At 41.2% G+C, this 26251-nt stretch overlaps 1 protein-coding gene across 1 annotated transcript in view; it reads right to left on the reverse strand.

Annotated features, from left to right (window-relative positions):
- Positions 1–209: 209 nt before the first annotated feature.
- Positions 210–26251, reverse strand: part of vcanb (versican b) — a 34369-nt gene continuing 8327 nt past the window's right edge. Inside the window, exons 5-16 of the mRNA XM_084745847.1 lie at positions 26088–26215; positions 24909–25205; positions 19443–20168; positions 13147–13316; positions 10818–12138; positions 9447–9560; positions 9234–9347; positions 4463–4621; positions 3782–3864; positions 1796–1940; positions 1328–1510; positions 210–1239 (exon numbers count right to left, since the gene is read on the reverse strand). Coding sequence (XP_084601973.1) covers positions 1007–1239; positions 1328–1510; positions 1796–1940; positions 3782–3864; positions 4463–4621; positions 9234–9347; positions 9447–9560; positions 10818–12138; positions 13147–13316; positions 19443–20168; positions 24909–25205; positions 26088–26215 — 3673 coding nt within the window. The 3' untranslated portion in view covers positions 210–1006. The remainder of the gene's footprint in view (positions 1240–1327; positions 1511–1795; positions 1941–3781; positions 3865–4462; positions 4622–9233; positions 9348–9446; positions 9561–10817; positions 12139–13146; positions 13317–19442; positions 20169–24908; positions 25206–26087; positions 26216–26251) is intronic.

Raw genomic sequence — 26251 nt, forward strand, 5'->3', positions numbered from 1 at the left:
CAAATTAAGAAACGACGAGAATGTCCGTGCTTGCTATTATTTTTTTTAATGTTGTATCTTGAGATCACAAGTTAATTATTTTGTTATCTCACGCTCATTTGCTCGTGATAACAGGTTCATTTATCTCATTATTTCGAGCAAACATACGGCTGACAAGAAAATGAATCACAAGAAAATGAGCAGTAAAGCGCGTTGTGAAGTTGAGACTGACAAGATCCTGATCTCTGATAAACATGATTATGAAAACATGATGAACTAATAAGAGGAGCCAATGTTTTGTTGGTCGTAATAACTGTTTGATAATCTCAAGCTAACAAAGCTCACTTTCTTGGGATAACACAATAAAAATAAAATAACTTCTGATCTCTTAACGAAAATAACTGCACAGCACAGCCGTTCTCGGCTTCTGTAAGAAACAAATAGTTGAAAAATATTCATGCAAACACACATTCAGCTCAAAAACCAAATGTCAGGATCCCTTAAGTAAGTCTCAAATTCTTCCAAAAATTAGTTTTGAAAATCTTTCATGAGGAAGGAATTTCAACAAAGTTATCAGGCCTCAAGGATACGAAACAATAAGATATGGTGAAAACAACAAATATAAATCTAACTGTGTTCGTTTACAAAAAACTCCCCAGAGTACCTTTAGATCTCGATCAGGTCGTGAACTTGGAGAACGGGAACGCAGCGATGACTCACAGACCGCTCGTGTGGTGTTTTATGAGTCCCACACAGTGAAGCCATTAAGGCACCAGTCTTCCTGTTTAGAGCGCTGAGGCTTGATAAAAATCAACTTTAATGAAACTAAACTCTCACTAGTGTTACGGTTCAGATCCTGGAGTGTTTTTGGACAATGTGCTGGTGAAAACGTGTCCCCCGTCCCGCTGAGAGCCATTGATAGACAGTTCAGTGCGTCTCTCTGTCTATCGATGCCTCTGGACCGACATACGCAGCCTGCTGTGATTGGCTGCCACCGCTAAGCTGATTTACAAAACCACAAACCCAATCAGTGTCTCATCTGATCCTGATTGTGTGTCTGGACCTGCTGATGCCTCTTCTCCCTCTGGAAGCTTTTCCAGAGGTTCTGAATGAGGCTGTAACTTTGTTGTTGCTCCTGGTTGTGATTGTGTTTCTGATGACTCTTGGTGTGATGGATGTGGTCGTTATAGTGCCGATTCTGCTGCTCGTTGTTCTGGTTGTTGCGGCGCCGGAGAGTAAATGACTTGTGGTAGGTCGCAGCTGAGAAGATGGATGGAAAAGAGAGTTAAAAGTGAAAATATTTCTAAATGTTTGTGATTGTGAACCAAATAAAGCTCCTCAAACTCACGGCTTGTGCAGGTGACTTTGGGGGTGTCCCATTGGCCGTTGGCCCGGCAGCGTATGGTGGGGGTGTGTCTCTGGATGAAGCCCTGTTTGCAGTGGTAGCGGACCAGGGAACTGATCTCATAGCGAGGCTTCATGGCCCCAAACACGCGAGCGTCCTTCACCACAGGCGGCTGCCCACATGACACTGATGGCAGAAAACAGAAAGATTTTACTGTGTGATGCTTAAACTTCCATGTATTGATTTTCTAGCCACTTGGGGGCACCGCAACAAGCTATAAACTGTTATAAAGTTGATATAGCGACATGATCATTCATTCGCAGTGGCGTTTATATCCACCTGATAAATGTAAAACCAACATTCACTCTCTTCACTCTTTTTTTATCTTGTTTTTGGTCTCCACCTCCTCTTGATACAAACATCTGGCTCTTCAACTGCCAAATGCTCCACTGTGTGTCCAGGTGTGCGTACCTGTTCCCTTCTTGCAGGTGAAGGTCAGGTGATAGTTGCAGGGCACGTCGTTCCACTGTCCTCCCTCGTGCCAGATCATCACCACACAGTCCTCTCCGGACTGGAAGAAGCTGTCCGGCTGGTTCGGCCTCCAGTAGTCATATTGCTGTCAGAACACACATTTTCACTGTTTGACTTTATTGTGAAACACCAAATAAATCTCCCAATAAACATGCATCAATGCACGCATTACTTAATCCCTGCAAAACTGTGTCACTACTACATCATACTCAGAAATAATCAATACGGCTCAGCCAGGCCCTGAAAGCACCACCTATCCTCATGAGGAGTTGGTGCTCACTCACGCATGTGACTGCATGTAGTTCACAGAAAGAGCAGACAGTGGTGCTGCTGCGACAAAAACACCACAAACCTAAACACACCTAAAACGTTCAGTCGCTTATGTGCAGGAGAGAATCCACAAATAATCTGCTTTAGTTTCTTTAAAAACAAGACAACAAGAAAATGAGCTCATGCTACGTGCCGATGTGCAGCCCCTGAGTTCTGCACAGAACATGAGACAGATCTCAGCCCAGTAAGGGTGTGCCTCCACTCTGAATGATAACACATTACAACAGCAGCAGAGTCCCCCCAGTATCAGGTTTCAGGATTTTGTCAGGCCCCGTTTTTGCTGCGGAACTCGGCTCACGTGCTTCAACAGCTGATCGTTCCCACCCATACGTGAGAAAGTGTCATCATGAGCAACACAGACACAGATGAGTGCAGTGGTTGTTCAGGAGATGGTCTGCAGAGCTGCATCACCAACATGTCCTCATATGTTTTTTCAACTAAACAGCAGAGGAAGGGGGAAGTAAGTTTAACTCCCCTCTTTTAATTCAAAGCTGCAGTATATAAAAATGTGAATCAGTTTACATGTATTAATCACTTTGTATTGCCAACGTGTTAACAGACTGTAAAGTGACCGACGTTCTCAGTTGCCTGCAGCAGCCTGTGGACTGATTAGAGATATAACAACATATTAAATATCACATTAAAGAATGCATCGATACTGTACGGGCCGTGACAACATTTACTGTGATATTACATAGTTCATTTTATTATTTTATTATTTTTATTTCATTTTATGAAATTACTGCTGCTTCCTGCTGTATTGTTTTTATTTTGCCTCTGTACATAATCCAAGCATTCATTACCAAAGACAGTTCATGCCGTTTTTTTGCCCAACGTGCCGAGGTCATGGCTGGCTCAAGTTTTGAGTTGTAATTTTTCTTAGTTTTTAAATATAATAAATATCATATCATGGTCTTTTTATCTTTGTTTTTTGCTATCATTTAATCCCTATTCGAGACTTTTTTTCCCAGGAAAATCCAAAGGATGTGACGTTTATGCTCCAGTGTCGTGCCTCTCTTCAGCTCGCCTACTGCGCCAACAGCGTGTAACACTAGCTAACGTTAGCTTTGACATGGAGTCTGCTAACACTGACAAATGATCAGCAGCCACCACAACACGAGTTCAACACAGAGTCAAAGCAAACGTTACTGCAAAGCATGTCAAATATTTTGGAATATTGTAGTTTTTGCAGAACTATCATTACTTTTCTTGCTAACAGGGTTGCAAAATGTAAGCTCTTTCCGTAATCGATCATTGGTAAACTCAACTCAGTGAGTGAAACAAATCTACCATTGGGCTGGCGGCTAGCGCTAATTTTGTGCTCCAGTCAAGTTAAGATTATGGCCTGATGATGGCGCTAGATAAAAAGCCAGAGGATAAAGTTAAAACAAATTAATCCAGAGGGGAACATGAATATCTTGACAAACTTTTGTGCCAATCAGTGGAGAAGTTGTCGAGATGTTTGCAAAATGGTGGATGAACAGACATCGCCGATCATCACAGAGCTAGCAAGGTTGAAATACAAAAGCACATCAGCAACAAACAGAATTTGATGCTCGTGTTACATCCACAGACTGATTTGTTCAAACGTCTTACCATTGGCTTTCCATCAGTCCATCTGAAGTCTCTCTCAAACATCTTGTCATTTAGGCCGAGCCACTGGTAGTCACTGCCCAGACCTGCAGATGCAAAAACAAAGCAGAGTCTAAATTTGAGTCTTTATTTAGGAAGCAACATGATTATTACTGATCAAATGTCTGGAGAGGAATGAGGAGAGACAGAACATGAGTGGAGCTGGAGAGTTGACGCACGGATTTACAAGTTTGTGGTTTGAACATGCGTGTGGCAGCAGGAGGACTGACGAATAAACAAGAGTGTGAACAAACAAAGAGAGCCGAGAGCAAACATTTGGGCTGAGCTGCTCTGGTGGATGGCACAAGTCCATTTCATCAGTCAGCAGTTTCCCCAATAAAACAGAGACCGTCTACATGTTGCTCAAACACAGTGAGCTTTGATTGTCTGTGGAAACTCTTTGTGTAAACAACTTCATTTTATCTCACCAACACTCATCATTGGATTAGATTAAAGGCTGGCCTCTTTCCTAACACTGCTTTATTAAAGTGCACTGACCTATAAAACAGCAGCAGAGTTTTTACAAGCAAAGAGACTGGGATGAAGGTAGAGCGCTGCTGTCAGAGGACCCACAATCCCTGGAGGAGCCCCTGACACCACAATCACAGCTACAGACGTGGTTCAGACGCCACATTACGAACTTACGGTTGACGAAGTGTTGTTCCTCCTGTGACAGGATGCTGGCCAGGTGGGCACCGTGCAGCCGACACTCCCTCTCTGCAGCGTCCCACGTCCGACGGTGTGTGAAGTACTTATAGCAGTGAGACTGAAACTTCTGCCAACCAAATCCACAAACCTCAGTGTCTGGAAAGAGGGAGAAATAAAGTGTTAATGAACTGCAATCCATCCGAGCCTGAGGAGAGTGTATTTTTGGAGCAATGGGCATTTGTTTTCGGGACAACAGGTTGTCAAACAAATGGGCTTGCAGTCCAATGGGAGCGTTAGGTATAGTTAGGTTATGTTACATACGTGATGAACCTTGAATATGTTACATAGGTTATACCAGACTGGTATTTCCAGGACAACAGGCCTTTGGAACAGTTGACATTTGGGCTGTTGGACAAATGGGCTTTTGGCCCAATTGGTATAATGGGAAGTCCCCTTGCCCACAGCCAATTAATTAGGACCTGTGATTTATCTGCTGCTGATTGTCTTGGTTGTGTCTCCCTCAAAAAAACAGATTATAGTTCAAATAAACAAATAAACTAAGATATTAAGGGCTAAAAGCTCCAAAAACAAAAGCCCACAGTTCTGAAAAATATTAGCCTGGAATAACTTACGTGATGTATTCAATTTTCATCAGGTACGTGATACCAGGCTGATATTTTCAGAGCAAAAGACCTTCGGAGCAGTGGGCATTTGCTTTTGCGACAAATGGACTTTCGGTCCAATGGAACATTTTTCAGGAGACTGGGGTTCTGGAATGAAGGGCCATCGGAACAATGGACTGTCCCCCCGCCAGCCAGACAACAGACAGTTGATTTGGACCCTTTCTGTTGAAACAATGAACTTATTTCAGCTGCACAACAACTTTGATTTGTTTATTTCTTCATCAAGCTCAGTTGTTCAGACCAGAGACAAACAGAGAAGGAGTCGAGGTCCAGCTGGGGAATGAAGGCCCCTCACTGAATGAGCTCAGTAACACACAGTTGGACTTCATTAAACCTCACAACTCTCCAGTTGTCTGCAGGTCAAAGGCACACAAACACACGCAGACTTTCTAATATTGCACGGAGAGTTAATGTACAACACACTCATTTAGTTTGATATACACTGACTTTAAGCCACACAATCAGTGCTCTGCTTTGTCAGGCTCAGTAAACAATGGATGTTTTGTATCAGTGGCTTCACAATAATGTGTGTGCCAATAAAGCCGTGATGGAAAGTTGCTGTCGAGGCTTCGGGGTATTAGCTATCGTCAGCCCGCCTCGTCTTAATAACTCCACTGTGCAGCCACCTGGAGGGTCAGGTGAGGTCTCCAGGCCCACTAATAAATGCAGAGCTGCTTTAATTCATGACTCTGCTTCTGGCACTTTGAGAACAGCGGAGCACAGAAGGCCAGCCTAAACACGGCTTCGTCCAGAAGATGAGGGAGAGCTTGACTGAGTCTGAGGCAGTATTTAGCAGCATTTACCACTGATTCAATGCCACACAGCTGCAAAGGCTTTCTGGCAAAATAATAGAGCAATTATCTGTTTTTTCTCCTCTTTTTTTTCCACTGACAGAAAGCTACATGAGGACAGCTGTGTCTCTGGTTCTCTATCTACTGCTGCATGAATCCAGATGGATAAAATACACAGCGATCGGGTTGATAATTCACATCTTAAGCTTCTGCATTATGCTGTACACACTGCATACAGCCTGCATACATGGACGCACATGGACACACCCTCCAGAATTGGAGTTTAGGTCCGGGGATTTCCACTTTATGTTCCCTCCACCTTCTACCAAGAGTTGATAATGATCAGAGAAGTAAAAAGGGTCCAATAAAGGTTGACAAGCTTCAAAATTAAAACTTTTTATCATTGGATTTTTCTGTAAAGCTTCACGTGTATTTTAATGAGAAAAAAAGATAGAGTAGTGTCACATCTAGGACAGTCTTTTGCAAACTTTTATTTGGTTCTCCAATAAAATATGAATAATTTAACTGGTGAGTTACTAAGAAGTGGCAGAAAGCAACTGAATAGATTCATGTGGTACAGTAAAAATGGAGTAAAGTTAAAGTATGCAAGTATTAACAGCAAAGACGAAGGTTATTAAACTCAATCTGAAAAGAATCTGTCGGATAACTATAGAGGAGTAAAAGTACAATATTTACCTCTCAAATAAAATTAATATAACAATAGAAATACTCATGTGGAGGACAAACACCTCAGAACTGTATGGCATCATATGTTTCCACACCAGAAAAAGTAAAACACATCAGGATCATGTTATAATGTGAAAGGTTTATTGTTATAACAATGTTATAACAAGATATTTTCACGTTATTAAATTTATCAGGCTACCTTCCTCGTTGGTAAGTTTTTAATGTTGTAATTTTGTGTTAACATTTTGTTATAACGTGAGAAATATCTTCTTATAACTTTTCATGTTATAACATCTGTGCCATACAGTTCCAGTGTTCTTGTACTCTTCTTGAGTATTTCTATTTTATACTACTTTAAGAGATAAATATTGTTCTTTAATCCTCTACATCCTTTAAATTTATCTCACAAATTATTTACAGATTAAGATTTTAAAAATCTATAACAAGAATCTGAAGTGCAAATCATCGTTACACAGTAAATCAACTGTTACCCAACAGTATATAAAATAACTCCACTTCAGTGCTGCTCATACATTAACGTATCTGTAATAGTTGTTGTGTAAAAGTACAGTGTAGTAATGTACATAATATAATATAATATATAATAATCTAACTCCAACGCAGGTCACCTAAAAAAAGCATCATCTTTGATGAATCTGAACTAACCCTTTAAAATACTGAAGTCACACAACAACACAAAGAAACTAACTGATCTAGGCTGCAGTTGTGTTCCTGTGTTCTGCAAGATAAAATTACTGGTCCTTGTCATCAGAAAAGGTCGTCTGACAACAAGGTAAAGCAGTCAGATATTCTAAATTTAGTGCAAACTTCATACAACCCCACTTAAAAAAAAAGTCCTGAAATATCCCTCTGAATAGATAGAAATATAAAATGCAATTCAAATGCAAAATTGTAGGCAGCTAAATAAACTGAACAAAACACGGAGTTCAAGTTCACTGAGAAATATTCCAACAAAACTTTAACAATTCATTTTTTACAACTTGATAAATAATACCTGACTATTAAATCTGTTGGTAAATAGCTGAGACACAATGCATTCCTTGGAAAATCATAGAATAACAACCAAACCCAACTATAAAAACTTATCATTTCAGATTTTAAACGTAATAACATCTTACTTTTACTGAAAGAATACTGGGAGAGACATCTGAAATTCTCTGCAAGTTGGTAAATGTTTCTTGGAAAATATTAATCTCCGGAGACTGCTTGTATGCCTGAACCTCGATTAGTTGCTGACTAATGGCAGAAATATTGGAGGAGAAGCTGGAACTAATCTTCAGAGGAGCCAACACCCAGAGCTCAGGACCAAACACTGTCACATGACAAAAGACTGCACGCTCTATCTACCTGTGTGCATGTGTGTGTGCACAAGTAGACACCAGGGAGTCATGAAATATATTAATTAAGTTATAATCTTATTGGCCTTTATTCATATCAGTAATAATGAGACTGAGGGGAAGTTTGATGAAACATAATCAGTGAGACAATCAGACAGTTTACAGACTGACTTCAGTCTTGACCTACTCTACTTCCCATAGCTGTGTGCACGCAGCTGTTGGTTTGTTTGCAGTCCGTCTACTGGTCCATTTTATTTTATCCCTCCATGTTCCCAGATTTCAGAAACAGGATTCTTTAATCATAATTCAAACCACATATGAAAATAATAAATATCTGATCTGTAATGATCTGAAGCACAACAGCAGAGATCTCACTCTGATCCTCTGGCATATATAAAGATGGACGACATGACAGTTTCCCAGAAGTGAAGTGATATATTGATCGCCCCCTGGTGGCTGGCTGCAGTATAACCCCACCCCCTCCATGTTAGCAGATGGGACATGGGCCAAAGTAAACGTTAAATAAATGTTTCCCAGAGACAGTGTCTGTTATTTTTCTGATCAGATTGATTCTAAATAGTTATTTAAGTGCTATAAAAAGGGGCTTTCACATCATGATTGACAGCTGAGCTCAGCCAGCTGTGTGGGCGGGACCTCGATACCGCGGCTCCAGCCCCAATCACTACTGCACAGACACTGGTTCCAAATGATGCCAGCACAAGATGACAGTGATCATATCTGGGATATTTTAACTTAATTTTTGTATAGCTGAAGGAAGTGGAGATGGGTTTATACAGTCCATGCTCTGTCCCGTTCTCTTTGATAACCCAACATGGAGGAAACTAGTCAACCATGCTGACCAGCTAATTATGACACCAAACTATCTGGAAAGTGCATTTTGTATTAAGCACCACAGACAGATAAATTGTGCAAACACAATTTCTTATTTGTGGGGCAGTTTTTAGGACAGAGGAGGTAAAATAAACTAATGGTGCAACACAGCTTTATCATTTGGTGCTATATAAAATCAACGAGTAACCTGAAGTCACTGTATTGTGATTATTGCTGAATTAAGGTGTTCATGACTTTAATGCTGCAGCTGGTAAAGGTGGAGTGACTTAATAAAACAGGTTGTAAAAAAGTGGGACTGCACTTTCATTATTTGTCGGCCAAAAACTGCAGCACTACCTTAATTTTGTACATTTTGTGCGTGACGGTACCACTTTGTGGTTAATCAGAAGCAGCTGACCTTGTTCACAGAGCTCTCCGGCGTAGCTGGGCAGGCAGAGACAGGTGAAGGTGTTGACTCCATCCAGACAGGTGGCTCCATTCAGACACGGGTTAGACTGGCACTCATCAACATCTGCAGACACGTTATTATCCCACATCATTCATCTGTCAGTAATGGGGTCAGCATGGTTAGAGGTCAAACAGAGGACTCTGTGTGTGTGTATATGTGTACCTGTTTCACAGAACTGCCCGGTGTATCCAGGTGCACACATGCAGATGTTTTGTGCTCCTTTTTTGAAGCAGGAGCCGCCATTCTGACACACACTGGTTGAGCATGGCAGGAGATCTACACAAAAGACACAAATCCATTAAAATCACACCAGTAACTGTGTCACCAGCAGCGCTCTGATGGCTCAGTGGTTCCTCATAAGTGACTGTGAACTAAACCCCTGTCCTGAACAGAGACTGTAAGTCACAGCTTAGCAACAGTAACTAGTAACAGCAGGTCAGTGTTTGTATTTCACCACAGGTTCAAGTGGTGTACATGGAGCTAAAAGAAATACTCTGTATACAAAAAGTTTGAAAGGTCATGTCTTAGCCTTACAAAACCAAAAACATGAGAGCAGAGGTGTGAGGAATGGATGAAACAGTGTCTGCATTAGCATGCCCAGCTAAATAGCTTATTATATACATACCTTACTTCCAAAGCAAGGGAGCATATGATTAGCTAACGACATTAAGTCAAGTTTAGGACTTGTTCACTGTATGTTAGTCAAACCAGGATGATGCAATATTAGAATTTTGGCTAACATCAGCAGCTTTATTCTGTTCTGTAAGATTATATTACAGCAACTTGTTACTGTACTTGTTTTTTTTAGCGCTACAAAACAAAAAGGTAAGAGCAAAAGTGTGAGAAATAATTATGCCGGATGCCTTTCCTGATACAGTCCTCGCCACTTATCCAAGCTTGGGAGCAGCAATCAGGAGTACATGTGCATCCCCAGAGGCTGCGGTTTAGTGTCTTGCACAAGGACACAAAACCTTGAGGTGGTTATAGTCCTCATTGTGTTTGTATTGTTGTTAACCACAAGTCTACTTTTTTTCTTTGTCTATTTTAAATTATTTATAGGCCTGGGAAAATCACAGTTCATCTGTTTCTGTACATTTTTCTTCTTCTTTTTTTCACAATTGTATTCCACATCTGCTTTGACATTGTCAACAAGTTTAGACTAAATCAAATCAAATCAAAATCAACAGTGGCTGCAGAAAGAGAAAAGGCATGAGAAGCTTCTATTGTTTACTTGTGTCTGACAGTAAAAGTCAACTATTTTTAGATGAATTACAATAAAATTTGATTGTAAATCTGCCACAATAATAATTGCAAACTATGTGTTGTTCTAGATTGGGAAAGCTTCATGGGCGAAGCAACATTGACTAATACTAAAAGGGGTTTAGCAAAGGGTCAGCTAGAGGCGGCTGAAACACAACAGCTGGTGATTTCACTTATTGGCACGTTTTCAGTCAGAGAGAGGAGAGTTGAACCAGGGAAATAAGCTGCTGTGATGGTGAAGAGAACAAACTGTTTTCAGAGAAGTTCATGTACCTCTGACATTCACACTGGTGGCCTCCACAGAGTAAGCCGACTCAGTGCCGCTCTCTGGTTGCTCTGTGGCCAGGGTCTCCGCCGGTATCACAGGGCGGGCCTGCAGCATGGGAGAGACGACCTCTTTGTCGTAGTCCACAGAATCGTCCTCAGGTAGAGGGGTGGCAGCAGGGTCGGGCACCAGAGCCCACTGGGGGACGGAGTGAGGCCTGTGGTCGAAAGTGTACAAGGGTGAAGTAGTGGAAAGTATCGGCTGGCTGACAGACTGCATGGAGGTTGTGGTGGACTGCTCGGGGGTTGTGGGCGCAGGCTTGGTGGGATGTTTCTTATCATCTGTGGAGTATTTTGGCGTGCTCGGTACTGAGGTTATGTCCTCAGCGTCTGTGGTGAGTGTGGTTTGGTCTCCAAAAGTCACAGCTGCCACATCTGGTAAAACAGTGACAGTGACCTCTCCAGGAAGGTCGACCAGACCACCCTGTTCCCCAGAGACCTCCCCTTCTCCGGACAGCTGCTCTGCACCTGAGCCTGTTTCCGTGACCGTGTCAACAGATGGTAAAACCACAGGCACTTCTGCAACTGCGGTACCTGCTGCAGGTTGAGGCTGCTGGGTGGTGTGAAGGGAAGAGTAAATTGGCGGTAGCGTGCTGGTGAACTTGGGCGTCTCTGGTGGCTCTTGTCCTGAAGCCTCGTCTTCTCCAGAGGCAGACCCCTCCAAGTCTTGCGTCTGGGTCCATGCCGTGGTTTTTGGTGACTGTGTGTCTGGGATAGAAGTAGGAGGCTCTGTCCCTCCGATTTCTGTCTCATCAGTCATCACACTGGCCTGGCTGCTTGAAGCTGGGGTGGGCAGAGCATCGTCTGCAGACCCTTCCTGCGTAGCACCGGCCTCGTCGTCAGTGCCATGGCTTGCAGAACCTTCCATGTCCTCGTAGGTGGAGACTCCCTTAGTGTCGAGCTTGGAGACACCTGGGAGAGTGGTGGGTGCTGCTGATGAGACAGGAGGTTTATATGGGGTCATGGTGGTGGTTCTTGTTGCTTTCTGATCACCTGGTTCTTGAGTTTGGACTGATACATCAGGAACTGTGCTGACATCAACTTCCGAGCCTGCATCTGGGTACGTATCTGTAGGATGAGTGACTGCATCAGTGGTGTCCTCTGTAGGCGTCTCCTCAGTGTGGATTTCTATGGCACTGTAGTCATAAGGAGTTGCAGTTTCCTCCTCCCTCACCACTTCTTCCTCTTCCACTTCACGTACGTGGACAGGAGTGGCCGTCTCAAACTGATCTCCTCTGGCTTCCTCTGGCAGCTCTGGCTCAAATGTCACCTGAAAAAGAAGACAGAAAAAAGTAGAATCAGCAAACGTTTTTAAAGGATCATTTCAGTTTATTCCAACTTGGGTCTTACTTATGTAGGTTTAAACATCACTTCTATCAGCTGTGTTTTCATTGAATTGTCAAGTAAATTTGAAGTAAACTTTTGAAATGTTGCAAAAAAGGTAAGAACAAGAAATGTGTGAATTAGGTGCATTTAAATCTACTGGTTACAAAAAGTGTTGAGCCAGGCCAGCTCTGTGTAAAAGAGCCATAAAAGAGAAAAAGGTCCATCAGATTTTTTTTGCAATTGACAGTGGAAACAGTGGAAGCTTCTTCTTCTTTGTCTCTCTGCTGGAAACAGCAGATCAGTCGTGTAAGTCAGAACTTCCATCTCTTATTAAGTGCATTAAATCTATTTGAAAAAGGCAAAACCCCAAGTGACCCTAAACTTTTTCTTGCAAACTTGAAGTTGTTTTCTCAAATTTTGCTGTTTTCTAATGTAGTACTTCAAAATGCTTCACAGCTAGTGTTCATTCCAGCAATGAAACCTATGATAAAACTTATTTGTTGTAAGTTTTTGTTCTTAACAAAAACTAATCTAAAAGTAAGATTTGACAGCAACAACCTCCATGAAATGTACAACATTTTTCATCAATGACCAAATATTATTAGTGTCCTAATGCAAAATCGTGCTCAAAGACTAAGATAAAATCTTCAGAATCACTTACTGTAGCTCATGATTTTAGTAAAACATTATCCTCCACCACATAAAACTGTCCTCAGATGTTGGTTTCGCTGTTCAAACTGTTGCACTACCATTAATGGGAAGCATCTTGCATCACAACATCAGCCAGTATTATCAGTTCTTCAAAAGAAAGAAGCCACATGTTTATGGACTAAATTATGAAGACCACAAAAAAATTAGACAAAAAGCAAAACAACTCAACGGATGAAACTACAAAGACCCGGTTTAAACTGGACTCATCTGTTAATTAAATATTCAGTTGTGTGAACGGTACCTCGTGTTTTCCATTGACGAAGCTGACGGTTGGAGGCAGGTTGAGAGGAGAAGCGTTGAGAGCGTCGAGAGCGTCGAGCTCTCCGCTGCCCTGGTGAGCTGAGAGGTCAGTTATCTGAGGGTAGCTGGACTGGGAGCCGGGCTTGTTCAAGATATCCAGGATGTGGTCAACTAGAGACAAAACAGGAAATTGACAAATAAGTTCCCAAGTTTAAAAGTTGACTAAAACGCCCATACAAATAATTTGTTTATTCCTATTATTATTATTATTATTATTATTATTATTATTATTATTATTATTATTATTATTATTATTATTGCTGCATATACTGCATATATTTTTTTAATGCACTGGTATCAGATCAGTACTTGGTATCGGTACGAAAAGTTCAGGTATTGGAATCAGTATGGGGAAGGAAAAAATGTGATGTGTGTGCCTGGAAGTGTTTTTTTTTTCACTATCTTCTCATTTTTTAAAGACAAAATGATCAGCAGATGAAAATAGTTGCAGCCATATTAAATGTTAATATCTCAACCCAAGCAGCTATATCCCAACTCTGCCTAAAAATAAAATGAGCAAATTATTATTTTAATCAATAAATATCTGATCTGACAATGATTTCGCCTCCAGGGGCAACAGCCAATATTCTGGTGAAGCGAGCAGATACCTGGATTACCGATAAACAAATATTTATTTATATAAGGTCACAACAGAAGCCTCTCCAAATTGTCCCAAATACAAAAAAAATACTGGAACTTAACCACACAACTTGTCTTTGGGAGCGCAAAAAAAAAAAAAAAAGTAATTATTCTGAAAGGAAATATGTAAAGAAATAAATACTGTGACAGAAAAACAACTTCTTCCCAGACCACTTCTGTGCCCGTCAGGGAACATACCAGCCTGTTCAAAGATACTCAGAGAAATTTTAATGTTGACTAGAAAAACTGATGTGGAAACTTCAGATGTTGTCACTTCAGAGAAGCTCAGTCATTGTCTTCTTCTAAGAAAATGGGAGAAACCGCTGAAAACTTCAGGAAATAACTGCAGGTCGGCATGAAGATGAGTGACTGAGACGAGGGACTGTTTTGTTCGGGGACAGTTCCAGTGTTTGTTACTTCTGTGCGGTGATTGGATGAATGCTGTGTGTGATTTCCTGGACTTGTTGTGCAAATACTGTTTATGGTTCTGAGTTGTTATTGTTATTTCTTTCTGGAAATAAAAAGAATGTTCAAAATAAATAAATAAATATCAGACTGAGGAGTAAATTAAACCATTTTAGCTTGAACACAGTTTAAAAAAAAAAAAGCACTTCAAACTTGAAAAATCACCAAAATTTTGCGTGTCTACAGGACAGAAATACTGGATTTCTTTTGTGCTTTTTATCCATTTAGATCAGGGTTAATATTTTGTGAAAGCACCAATAATCATTCCTACAATATTATTGCAATATCGATGTATTTGAACAAAAATATTGTGACATTTACTCATTTTATCTCCTCAGCTGCTTCCATAGTTGTCAGTCACAACCAGGGGTGGAAGTAACTAAGTACAAATACTCAAATTACTGTAATTAAGTAGTTGTTTTGGGGGTACTTGTACTTTTGTGAGTAGATTTTGTAATGTGTGTAATCTACTTAGTTACTTTTAAAATCATAGTTGAGTACAATTTGAATTAATATCAAAACCTTTCATCTGAATTTTTGTAGCCAATCAGGTGATCTGATCACAAACAAGCCAATGAAAAGGACATACAGATGAAAAACAAGACAACACGCTGCAGCAGCACGTTTGGAGTAATGATGTTAATGATAATCATTTATCAGTTGACTGTCATTAAAAATTTAAAACTGTATTGAATCCATATTCATGGCTGCACCTCATTTGACATTGTTTTGTCTGGCAGAGCCATTTGTTGAATAAAGAAACTTTAAGTTAGACTTAAAATGAGAAAAAAGACAAACAAAAACCCCAAATCTTTGAAAATGAGAGAAAAAACCTTTTGTCTTGTAAATGAATAAATAATCGAATCACATTTATCAGTTAAGGAAAATACACAAAATCTGCAAACTTAAACATCAACACTTAAAAAGTAACTCCGAGTAGTTTTTGAGAAAAATACCTTGTACTTTTACTTATAGTTTTTTTGTAGCACCAATACCTTCACTTGTACTAGTACAGATTTTCAGCACTCTTTTCACCACTAGTCACAAACTACAGATCAATAATTATGAATATCGACCAATATGAAACTGAAGAAATGAAATGAAGACATCTCTACAGCTGATATCTCCAAAACTCTGCAGCTCACATCGAAACCATCAAGACAGATAAACATCAGTACAGGCCAGAGTGAAAATCTGTATTTTTAATTTGGGGATGACCTGTGACCTTTGAAAACAGCTCCTCCGTCTGGGTTTGATGCCTCAGTTATTATATTTGAGGACCTGAGAGCAGCTCAGTTCTGGTGTTTATTAAAACAAGCCAAAGTGCATCTCTGGATGGTTAACAGTCAGTTGATGATTAAGGTCAGTCGGTGCCGCGGGCGTCTCTCTAACAATGCACGTCTGTGTCTCCTCATTAAGACGACACATGGAAGCTATATCGTCTGAACCGGAGTAAAAAAAAAAACTGCAGAACGTGACGCAAACACAGACCTGAAGACGCACGCTGTGAGCGGGTCGGGAGCTCCTCTTTGAACCGCACAAATCTAACTAGTTAACCTGCGTTAGCCGCGACGAGTCAAAAAAAAAGCCTCTGTGTGACTCAGAACCTGATACCAAACAGGAAGAGTTTTCTTTAAAACACTCAATGTTTCAATTTTCCCAATTTCCTCTGGAAGTGGAAACAGTGAGTCTGTGCGCCTCACACAAACCAGAGGCGGCTTCATGTGATGATGTATTACCTCTGCAACACAATACGCCGCCAACATTTTCAATAATAAACACACAACTCCTGGAAGATGGCACCACGTGGCTGGAGGTCACAAACACATCAGTGCCCCCCCCCCACATTTAATGATTTTGGGGCCTGGGGCAAACCCAGGTACACTTTATCCTCACTCTTTCCCTCATTAAGAACTGGTGGTGTCGCAATTTCAATTCTAAATCTAAAACCGATCAAAATGAACTTTCAAGATCAATTTTGAAATCAAAAGCAGGATCTGCATTTTTCTCAGTATGTTTTTGCATCGTGACCTGGTGGCAGAATAACTGTTTTAGGTCACATAGAGCAGTCATGCCCAAACACTGGGTCAGGACCCACAGGTGGGTCACAGGAGATTTTATTTGGGTCACTATCGACTACAGAAGAAATTCAGCAAATTTAAGATCTAAAATGTGTACACTGCTTTACTGATCAGGCAAAAAAAATGAGAGAGTTGATTCTGCCAAAATGCACTTATTTAAAAATAATAAATAAAATGCATCAAGATAATCAGGAATGTTTATTTGTGCACAGATGAACTCTTCTCAAGATTTTATTGTTGGGGACTAAATTGGGTTGTGATGGTTTGTCATTTTTAAAAAGCAGGTCCACAGAAAAAACATCTTCCTTTCGGCTGAACAGCTCGAGCTCCAGTATGTTGCTGTTAATCTTTCCCTTGTCGATCAATAAGTCCAGTTGTTTCTGCACAGCCTTCACAACGGCAGGTACAGCTGCTTTGATGGTAAACAGCACTGTCGTAGTTAAATCCTCTGTGAAATCGGCCAAGAGTCCGCCTCATCCTCCGCTGCTGACCAGCAATTTCTTTTTTTACCGTCTTAGTTAAACTTTATATTTAACTGTCAGTACCTTTAAATAATCACTACACATTTTAGGATTCAGGTTTCGAAGAACAGAACAGCCGTCGATTCAAACCTTGAATCTTGTTTTAGTAGGGAGGTGTAGAAGGTGTAAAGGAGGTTGTTCATTGTCATCGATTCAATCATTTCCCTCATCGGTGAAGAGTCCCCGTCATCCAGGTCGTGGGATTCGTTAAAGGGTCCTTGTAGGGAACTGGACTTGCTTGAGGTTCTTGAGGATGTTTCGCCTCTCATCCAAGAGGCTTCTTCAGTTCAGAGCTGAAGTCAGAACTGAGTTTTTGAACATGTTTAGCCCTCCAAAAACGCAACTGTGATTATTGTTTGGACATTAATTAGATCAGACTTGGTATCAGAAGATACTATTAAAACATCTGGAAGGAGAAAAACCCTCCCTACAATACTTTTGACTGAGCTCCCAGACTTTCCAACAAGAAATGTTCATCACTTTAACCAGACGCTCAGGTTTTGAGGCCCCCTGAGTCCTCGGGGCCCTGGGCCTGTTCCCAGTAAGCCTGTTTGGTAATCCATCCACTATGGAAATCCAGCTAATACAGACTGATTCGAGGAAAGGAAGAGATTGCGGAGATTGTTGGAGGAGTTGTTAGTTACGGCAGGTTTGTGGTTTGTTGCGACTCTTTCTAAAGACACTTAGAGACAGAGACCAGAGGTTAATCACCCAATCAGACCCCCAGCGTGTCTTTGTGTGTGTGAGAAAAAGACAGAAATGTGAAGGGAAGGAGTCATTAGCTCTGATAAACTGTACGTATGAGGTTCTGCTGCTCTCCCACTGGACACGCTGTGATGTGTTTACAATATGTTTAGCAACAAAGTTGGCCGAGCAGAGACGATTGACTTCATAACTTTCCACATCTGGCTCGGCAAACTGTGTGTGTGTTTGTGTGTGAGAATCTGTCAGCATGCAAATACAAAGGTAACAAACCGTCAGTTGTTTCCTACGTCGACAACAAACAGCACTCAATCAGCTGTGGCAGATTACCGTAAAGACTCTGACAGAATAACGTAACAAACATTATGAAAGACGAATGTTCTCGCTGACAGACCGAACTGTTTCGAGGGAAATGTGAGACCGTTGGGTCCCACAGCTCCAAAAGAAATCTTGCGAAAGATGCAGGGGGAAATATATTACAGCAAACAGAAGTGGAAATATGAGTTGTGGTGCAGTTAAGGTCAGAGATGGGAAACAGGAGACTGATGTTTAACACCAGTTATCACACTCTGGAGGTCTGTCTTTAAATCCACTGGCATCCATCGTGGGTTTGACCTGCCAGCAGTATTTCTGTATGGAAGTTGGCTTATGGTCAATGTTATACCAGTGGGCAGTTCACTTTATATCATGTCAAAAAAACTGGAATGAAAATAGTCATATTTTCTGCTTAATTCTGAATTTTCATCATTACACTACCAAGGAGGTTGTTTCTGGTGCCATTTGGCACAGCGATATAAATATTTAAAGGTCCAGCGTGTGAGATGTAAGTGGATTTATTGTCAGAAAAATGAAATATAATATTCCAAAGTATGTTTTCATTAGTGTAAAATCACCTGAAAATAAGAATGGTTGTGTTTTTGTTACCTTAGAATGAGCCCTTTATGTCTAAGCTGGTTGTCTTCCACCTTGTTTCCACTGGAGTTGGTCGATCAGATGAATATCTTGCCTGGGCAGTTTTTTTGGGGCCGATTTTTGGGCGATATTTGTTATTTTATTTGCTAAATGTAATGGTCTCTGAGCTGGGTGAAAACAGTCTGCAGAGCCAGACTTTTTGCACTCTTTTCACACGGTGAATTAAAGATTTAATTCAACCAAACCTGAATTGATTGGTGTTGGTGGTGGTAGCCCAATAAATTGCCTCATGAACTTATGTTTTTTTTTTTTTTTTTTTTTTTACTTTTTACTTTTCGTTAAGTAATTATGCCTTTCTAAAAATCCATATGCTAAAATTAAAATAGCATCAGAGTGTTTAATTAATGAGCATCTCAGGGCCTCCGCACTAATAAACATATTATACTATCTCACTGGGCATTTGTGGAAATGATTCAGGAAGACGAGCTAAATCATTCAAAAAACTGGCTCAGTATGGTTTACAGAGTTTGGAAAAATAAGGGGAAACTACCCCAGGAGGATACTCAAAGACAAAATGACTAAAAACATTGCAACATGTATTAGAACTTCTTGAAAAGTTACTGTGAAACGCAACAAAAACAGCTCACAAAATCCTAGAGGGACTGTAAAGTTTGGCTGTAATACAAGAAAGATCACAACGAGGCACGTCTCTATAATTTCCTGCTGAACAAACAAACCAACACCAAGCTTCGCCCAAGTCGCAGTATGTCACCAACCAGCTCCACGCTCTCATCAGTACTGAGCATGCTCTGGTTACCAAGAAAATCAAGATGGCAAAACCCCATAATTTCCAACTAAAGGTTTCAAAACAGTTCACTTAATGGGCAACATCCTCATTGGCTTCCCCCTTCACTCACCTGATTGATTTCTGTCGTGCACGTTGACGATGATGAGATGGAAAGGTGGTTTGGCTGATGACCCGTCTGCAGGGACGGCTGGAGATTGGCCTAAGTCAAACGTCAGCCAAGGTCCAGGAGTGACGTCCTCTTTAAAAACAACAGCGGGTTTATGCCCCACCTCTTCGGTCCTGGCTGGGAGGCCTGGCTCTGGGGTGATCTCTAGAAGCTGCGACGGTCTCGTCGTGGTTTCTATCCACCCAGGTGTTGGAGTCACCACCACCCCACTCGAGCTGTCGTCGCTGCTGCCTCCGTCCCCGCTGCCGCTGCTCTCGCCCCGGCCTGACCCCACCTGGCTTCCATCCTCTCCCCCGTGGGAGATGTCGAGTTGTGCGGGCTGCGAGGAGGAGGTGGGTAAAGGAGGGAGCTGCATGGGGAGCAGAGTGTCTCCTCTAGCTGGGACCGCCTCGACCCTGTTTGAATCATTAAAATCTTGAACATCATAGTCGTCTAATGCGATGGTGGGGGGGACGGAGGCTGTGGTGTGGTCTGTGTCAATGTGGGGGGCTCCATGTTGGTCTGGTGAGGCTGTGTGTGGTCTCTCTATTGGTGAATGCGCGAGAGGACCTGTTTCTCTCACTTGAATTTCAGCTCTTTCAGCGTCTAAGACTGGTCCGGATGTTGGAGTGGTGTGTTTATACTCGGCTGGGGTCATCGGTGGACTCGTGGTGGTCGGCTCTGGTTTAGCTGCAAGACAAGGAAACAGAGAAAAAGAGAACAGGTTTGAACCTCAGCCTGATGAGCAGCAACTGAGATTTTTTTTCAGAAATCTTGTTAATACAAGAAATGTTGAAATTCATAAGATCCTTGCGCCATCTTTCATTTCAAGTCCCCAGAAACAAGGGGTGGGGAAAAAATAAATACAGCATTGCAATGCAATATTTTTAGGTGTTTCTTTCCATTTCACTGACACACTCAAATCATTTCTACCCAGACCTTCATTATAAAATTTAGGCAGCTATTATCATTATTTTTAAAATAATGATAATGAGAAAATCACCCAAAAAGTGTGTGGCACTTTGAAAAAAGCTCCACAGCAAAGTAACGGGTATGTAATCTGTCAGCATTGGGCTAAAACATGCAAAACCCAGAGTCCAGGGCCAGTCAAGTCAAGCTAACATCAGTTATAACCAAAGAAATGTTTACAGAATGAATCAGTATTGTCATGACTCATTAAAAAAATACAACTGTACTGTCTGGAAAATGCTAATCATACAGATGTCAGACTGTTAGCTTGCAGCGGGCTATAAAAGGACATGTAGCAGCTTTGATTTTTGAAACATGAAGTCAGCTGTCAAAAATAAAACAGATTCAGACCTGGAGACTGCTGTACAGTGGTGTCAGAGTAAAAACAGTCATAAATTAAGGCCTGAATATGGTAAGGGAAGTCTTATTTTTAGGCAAATGATGTCTTTAGAGTCCTTACCAGTTAACTTTAGCTGGAAGAAAGTTTTTCTCTCAGGCACTTTCACAGTGTGCTGGTTTCTCTTTCTAAAGCCTGAAACCACATTTTTCTTTCTTCTCTAAACATATTTACAAGTCTGATTCTGAGCAGACCATGAGGCTTTTGTTGTAAAACCCTCTTCAGAATAGCCTGTGATGCTAGCAAAGATTTATATCTCATTATGATGGAATACATACCATATGAGAAAAGACAGGGAATGGGACTCCCAAACCCACTCACAATGCTGTCCTTTGTGTAAGTTTAAGTGCTGAGTTCATATACTTAGTGTCTGGGGAGTAAGCAGCCGGCTTTGAACGTCACTGACATAATGCTTTAATAAACGGTACGTAATTGACTCCCCTCCATCCCTCCCTGCTGGCTGTCACGGGTACGTATGGACGCACAGGAAGGGTGGGTGGAGCGGGTTAGGTGGGGTTCCCCTTTTTCTCTTTACCCCTCTTAATTTTCCATTCTTCCCCCTTTACTCTCCTCTTCCTCATGCACATACCCAGAGATGGAAAGTAACTAAGAACATTTATTTATTATTAAATACAATTTTCAGGTAATTTAATTGAGTATTTCCATTTTATTCTACCACATTTCAGAGGGAATTATTGTACTTTTTACTTTACTACATTTGACAGCTTTAGCTCCTTTTTGTTTTTTTGTTTTTTTAACTTTTAAAAGCCTGGATCTGCTCGAGGTTTCTGCCTCTTAAAATGAAGTTTTTCCTCGTCACAGTCGCCTCAGTGCTTGCTCTTGGGAGTAAGTATGGTTCAGACTAGAGGCTGACATTTTTTGGGGAAGCTGTTCCTGCAGGATGAGACTGAGTTTCGCAATAACAATAGGCCAGTTTTTTATATAAAGTGGTGTGTAATATAATGCCTGTACTGTGAATTGACGGGATTGGGATGAGACAGGAGTCATTGTTCTGGGACTGGGACGAGACGGGAATGAAAATCCAATCCCGTGTCACACCTCCAGTACAAACCTGCTCCATCTGAAAAGTGACCTGAGATAACTTTTATTTGGTGCAATACAAATAAAATTGAATAGAACTGAATTAATTACAGGCTTATAAAATACTGTTTTATATTAAAAAAAACTGTTTTCTACACTGTTCCAGTGGTGCTTTTTTAATTAGGCCAAGTTGTTGCACACTCTTCTTCTGCAGTGGTTTCAGATCCACCAAAGAGACATTTCCCCTCTAAAGTTCTCATATGGTTTTGTCTAAATAAGACAGTAGATAAAGTAGTCAAGTAAAAATTATCCAGCATTTCACAAAAAGTTTATGCAAACAAAAAATGATATATACATCAAAAAAGTATTTTTTTAAGTCATCATTTTGCTTTATGTTTTAAATCTTGTCATAAATGTCTTATAGAGGACTTTTTATTGTTGTATTATCATATTTCTGTATATTTACATCCCTGCAAATTTGCAGATTAAAACCTATTTCCTCTGCTGTTAATCATCTCATGACCACTCAGATTTGTCTGGTGATCATTTGGAGGGCCCCGACCCCTACATTGGGAAACACCAGACTAAACTAACTAACTGTATATAGTTGTAACTGCAGTCAAAAACACAAATAAATTAAATTTATAATGACAAAACAAAAGAGAAAAGCAGGCAGTTAACTTTTAAATGAACAATCTGATAATGTAATATATAATAAAATGTATTTTTACTGCAGAATGAGTACTTCTTTATATAATACTTTTGTATTTTTACTTCAGTAAGTACTTCTTCCACCTCTGCATGTACTGAAGGTGTTTATTGCCTTCAGTCTCTGGGGATTAGCTGCGGTCTGGTCTGGTCTTTTGCACCGTGGAGGAGACCCTGGCCGCGTGCTTGGCCCTGCCCAGATATGATGTCATGTGTTTGGCAAGCTGCAGTCATCTGGCGGGGCTGGGGTCCGTCCTCATGCTGTCACTTCACTGTACATTAACTTCTCTCCCGCTGCCCTGCCACCTCGCTTAACGTTCGGCAGAACACATGACGCAGCCCTCAGGTTCAGAAAGTACCTGTGCGGTGCCAAACATGTGACTGTTTGCAATTATATCATCTGTAAAGAATCAGACGTGAAGTGTGTAATTGGTTCCTTTGCTGCATACCTACTTCACACTGCACAGACGGACCTAACCTCGATATTTTAAGTGTTTTTTAATTAAGCTTCTTATGGGAGAAGTAGAGCCGCGCTCCACCTCTCCTCCACCCTCTCCTCCCCCCGTCTGTCTGTCAGTCTGTGTTTGGGCAGGGTCCAGCTGTGAAGCATTAGGGACCTGTCCCCTTTCTGCTGTATCTCTGTTAGAGTGCATGAGTTGGGTTTTCCCCTCATAAAAGCACGAAGCCCACCATAAACCGGGCAGTGGAAGTTTATCCTTCTCTTGTTTGGGTTTGTTCTCTGTCATCCATCTTTCTATACGCTCTGCTGCAGATTGTGGTTTGTTTGTACTGTCTGCAAGACACCTCGGCGTTTATGCAGCCAGCTAAAGTTTTCTTGTGGCGTCACGAGTCAGATGTGTCATGGGTTTGGACATTTGGAGGAGGGTCGATAAGGCTGGAGATTTCAGAGAGTTGCAGCACTGACCTAAATTTGTGCCGATGCCAAGAAAGGAAGGGAGGAAACCTCTGAATCTGTGCATGCCAAACTCAATGCATAAAGCATCTTAAAGGTATAGTGTGGTTATGTGAGGTACTTATCTATACTCTGTGTGTTACCTATAGAAGACTGGAGAAGCAGCAGGAGTACTGGTGTAGGAAGCTAAGCAATACACTACTCTTCAGTTGAAGATTACACTATATTTAGAACATTTTCACCACTTTATCTTGCTGTCAGACAAACCTTTCCAATAGCAATCCACTGTTTAATATCAGCCAAATATCACTCTCTGATGCTCAACCAAACTCCACTGACAAAATCAGTCATTTTACCTGCACAACACAGGGGTTGCTGGTCTGTTAGTTTGTGTTTGTTATTGTGTGACTTAATCTGAACTGACCTTGTAAAACATTTAAATCACACAATAATCTACGGTATGAGTGCGGATAAATGCAAGCAGTCATAAGATATTAACAATCTTCTACCTCTGCACTTACTTTTTAAGCAACATTACTTTTGAAAAAAAGGTCTAGGAAGTTTGGAAGAACCTGTGCAGTTCAGCTGCTCCAACAGTCGTGTCAAACTTCAACTTTTGACAAAAGCAGAATGCAAAATACACAAACCTTTACTTTTAGAAGAGTGCTGCTGTCGGAGAGCAGAAACTCTCTACAGAGATTCACTGAGTGACCAAAACCGTGAAAAATCTCACAAGAGAAAATTTGGGGTTCCCTTCAAGACCCAAACAGCAGACACCAACAGCGATGGACACGACGTGTCACCGCAGCGATGGTGGAACACAGATCGGTCACCAGATTCATCTGTATACAAAGTAGATACTAAACCTTAGAACCTGAGTGAGTTTGTGAGGAGCAGAGGCAGCCTCTGCTGTTAGCATGTGAAAGAGTGAGTGTGACGTGTAGCGTGTAAAGCACAAAACACGTGCAGAAATGCAAATCCGTTTATCATTCATAATTTGTTGTATTTTGCAGTAATGTATAATTATGTCTGAACTCGCCTCATAGATCAAATCTGTTATAAAAAATTCACATCTAAAGAGAAAAACTTGATGCAACCAGCCACAGATTCACTTCTTTGTGAGAAAAAAAAAGGAATGAACCCCAACAGCGATAATGTTTTAATAAAACCTGTCTATCACTCCTGCAGTCGTTTTATTACCCTGCTGTTCTGATGTGATCCGTCCCTTCAGGCTGAAACTTTCTGACAGCAGGATTCACTTTACACAAGTCAGGACGGTTTCTTAAACATCTGTACAGAACGAACCCTTCCAGCCATGTTTCTACCTCCATATTACAAATACCAGTAATGATGCGAGATGAAACTGACATCAGACCTGTATCTGTGTGTGTCTCTGTCTCACCTTTGAAGCAGAAGACTCCAAATTTGTCGGTGGGGTCGGGGTAGCCGGTTTGGTTTTCGTACTTGTAGAACGTGCGGACGCCCAGCAGGCCTCCCCCACACTGGGGCCGGGGGACGGTGACAGGGTAGCGGACGCTGCCGTCGGACAGCCAGCTGTAGTCGCAGCGGTTCAGCCCCGCCCTCCAGGCCGCGAACAGCTGACCGGGTGACGCCAACACGGAGTCGTGCTTCTGGCACTCCTCTCTGGCCTCCTGGAAGGTCACTTTATCTTTGACAGACGGAGGATAGAAGACGTCACCTGCAGAGAGGAAACACAGGTAAAAGGTTTAGTTACAGGAAAGGATTAAATAATTAAAAGATGCTGGTTTGCTCGTATTATATTTTACATTAACGGTCAACAGGAACTTTGCAACTTTGACTCACATCTGACACACCTGACTTTTCTCTTCAGTGGAAAAGGTTAAAATTAGCATTCACTCCCGACTCAAATGGATACTGGAAATATCTCATCTGGGTGGACGTGCTAACTTTTCAGCTCCTTTTTCAGCAGAGGCAGTGCTCCTTTTTCATATACTTGTTCAGCTTGTTATCTAAAACCTTTTATTTTGAAGCAGCAAAATCAGGGAATGTTGGGTTTTCATCAGCAGTAACTTAACACGACTCCTATCAGCTGAAAACAAACCTGAAACCAAACCGCATCCTGAGAAAATCAAAAAAGCCCAAAGATTAGAAAGTCTGTTATTTAAAAAGTGTGAATCTATGAATCAATTCATTTCTCTTCATTTCCTGAATCAACTAACATTAATACAATTCATTCTCAACTGAGAACCACGAAGAACCAACGTAAAGTAACTGAGCTCCAGTTGGAAAAATGGAGAAACGACAACAAAAATAATTTCGTTCATGTACAAAACCAAGGCGGTGATCAACAAAAAATGAATTTCAGGATGTAAAACGTGGGTTGAAAATTACACTTAGAGACACAAAAACGTTTAGTTTTGTTCTATGATTGACGTTCCACAGAGAACACTAAGTTGAGGCTAATATTAAGTTAATTAGTGAGCTAATTCTTAGCTAACTTAGGACGTGACTTGAAACTTACTTGTGACTCGCAAAACAATGACTGATATAAATGTGGAAGTATTCCTCAACATGTATTTGTTTGTACTTGTGTGTTTACCGTGTATTTTATCTACGAAGCAGTACACGTCGTATTTCTCTGTGGGGTCGCGGATGCCGTAAGTTCTGACTCCTGGTCTGCTCAGCAGATTACCTTCACAGCCAGGACGGGGCGCTGCGATTGGATACCTGAAAACACACAGCACAAAGAACACAACTGCAACA

The sequence above is a fragment of the Lutjanus erythropterus genome, chromosome 20 (assembly GCF_056507025.1).
Source record: "Lutjanus erythropterus isolate fLutEry1 chromosome 20, fLutEry1.hap2, whole genome shotgun sequence".
Taxonomy (NCBI): Eukaryota; Metazoa; Chordata; class Actinopteri; order Lutjaniformes; family Lutjanidae; genus Lutjanus; species Lutjanus erythropterus.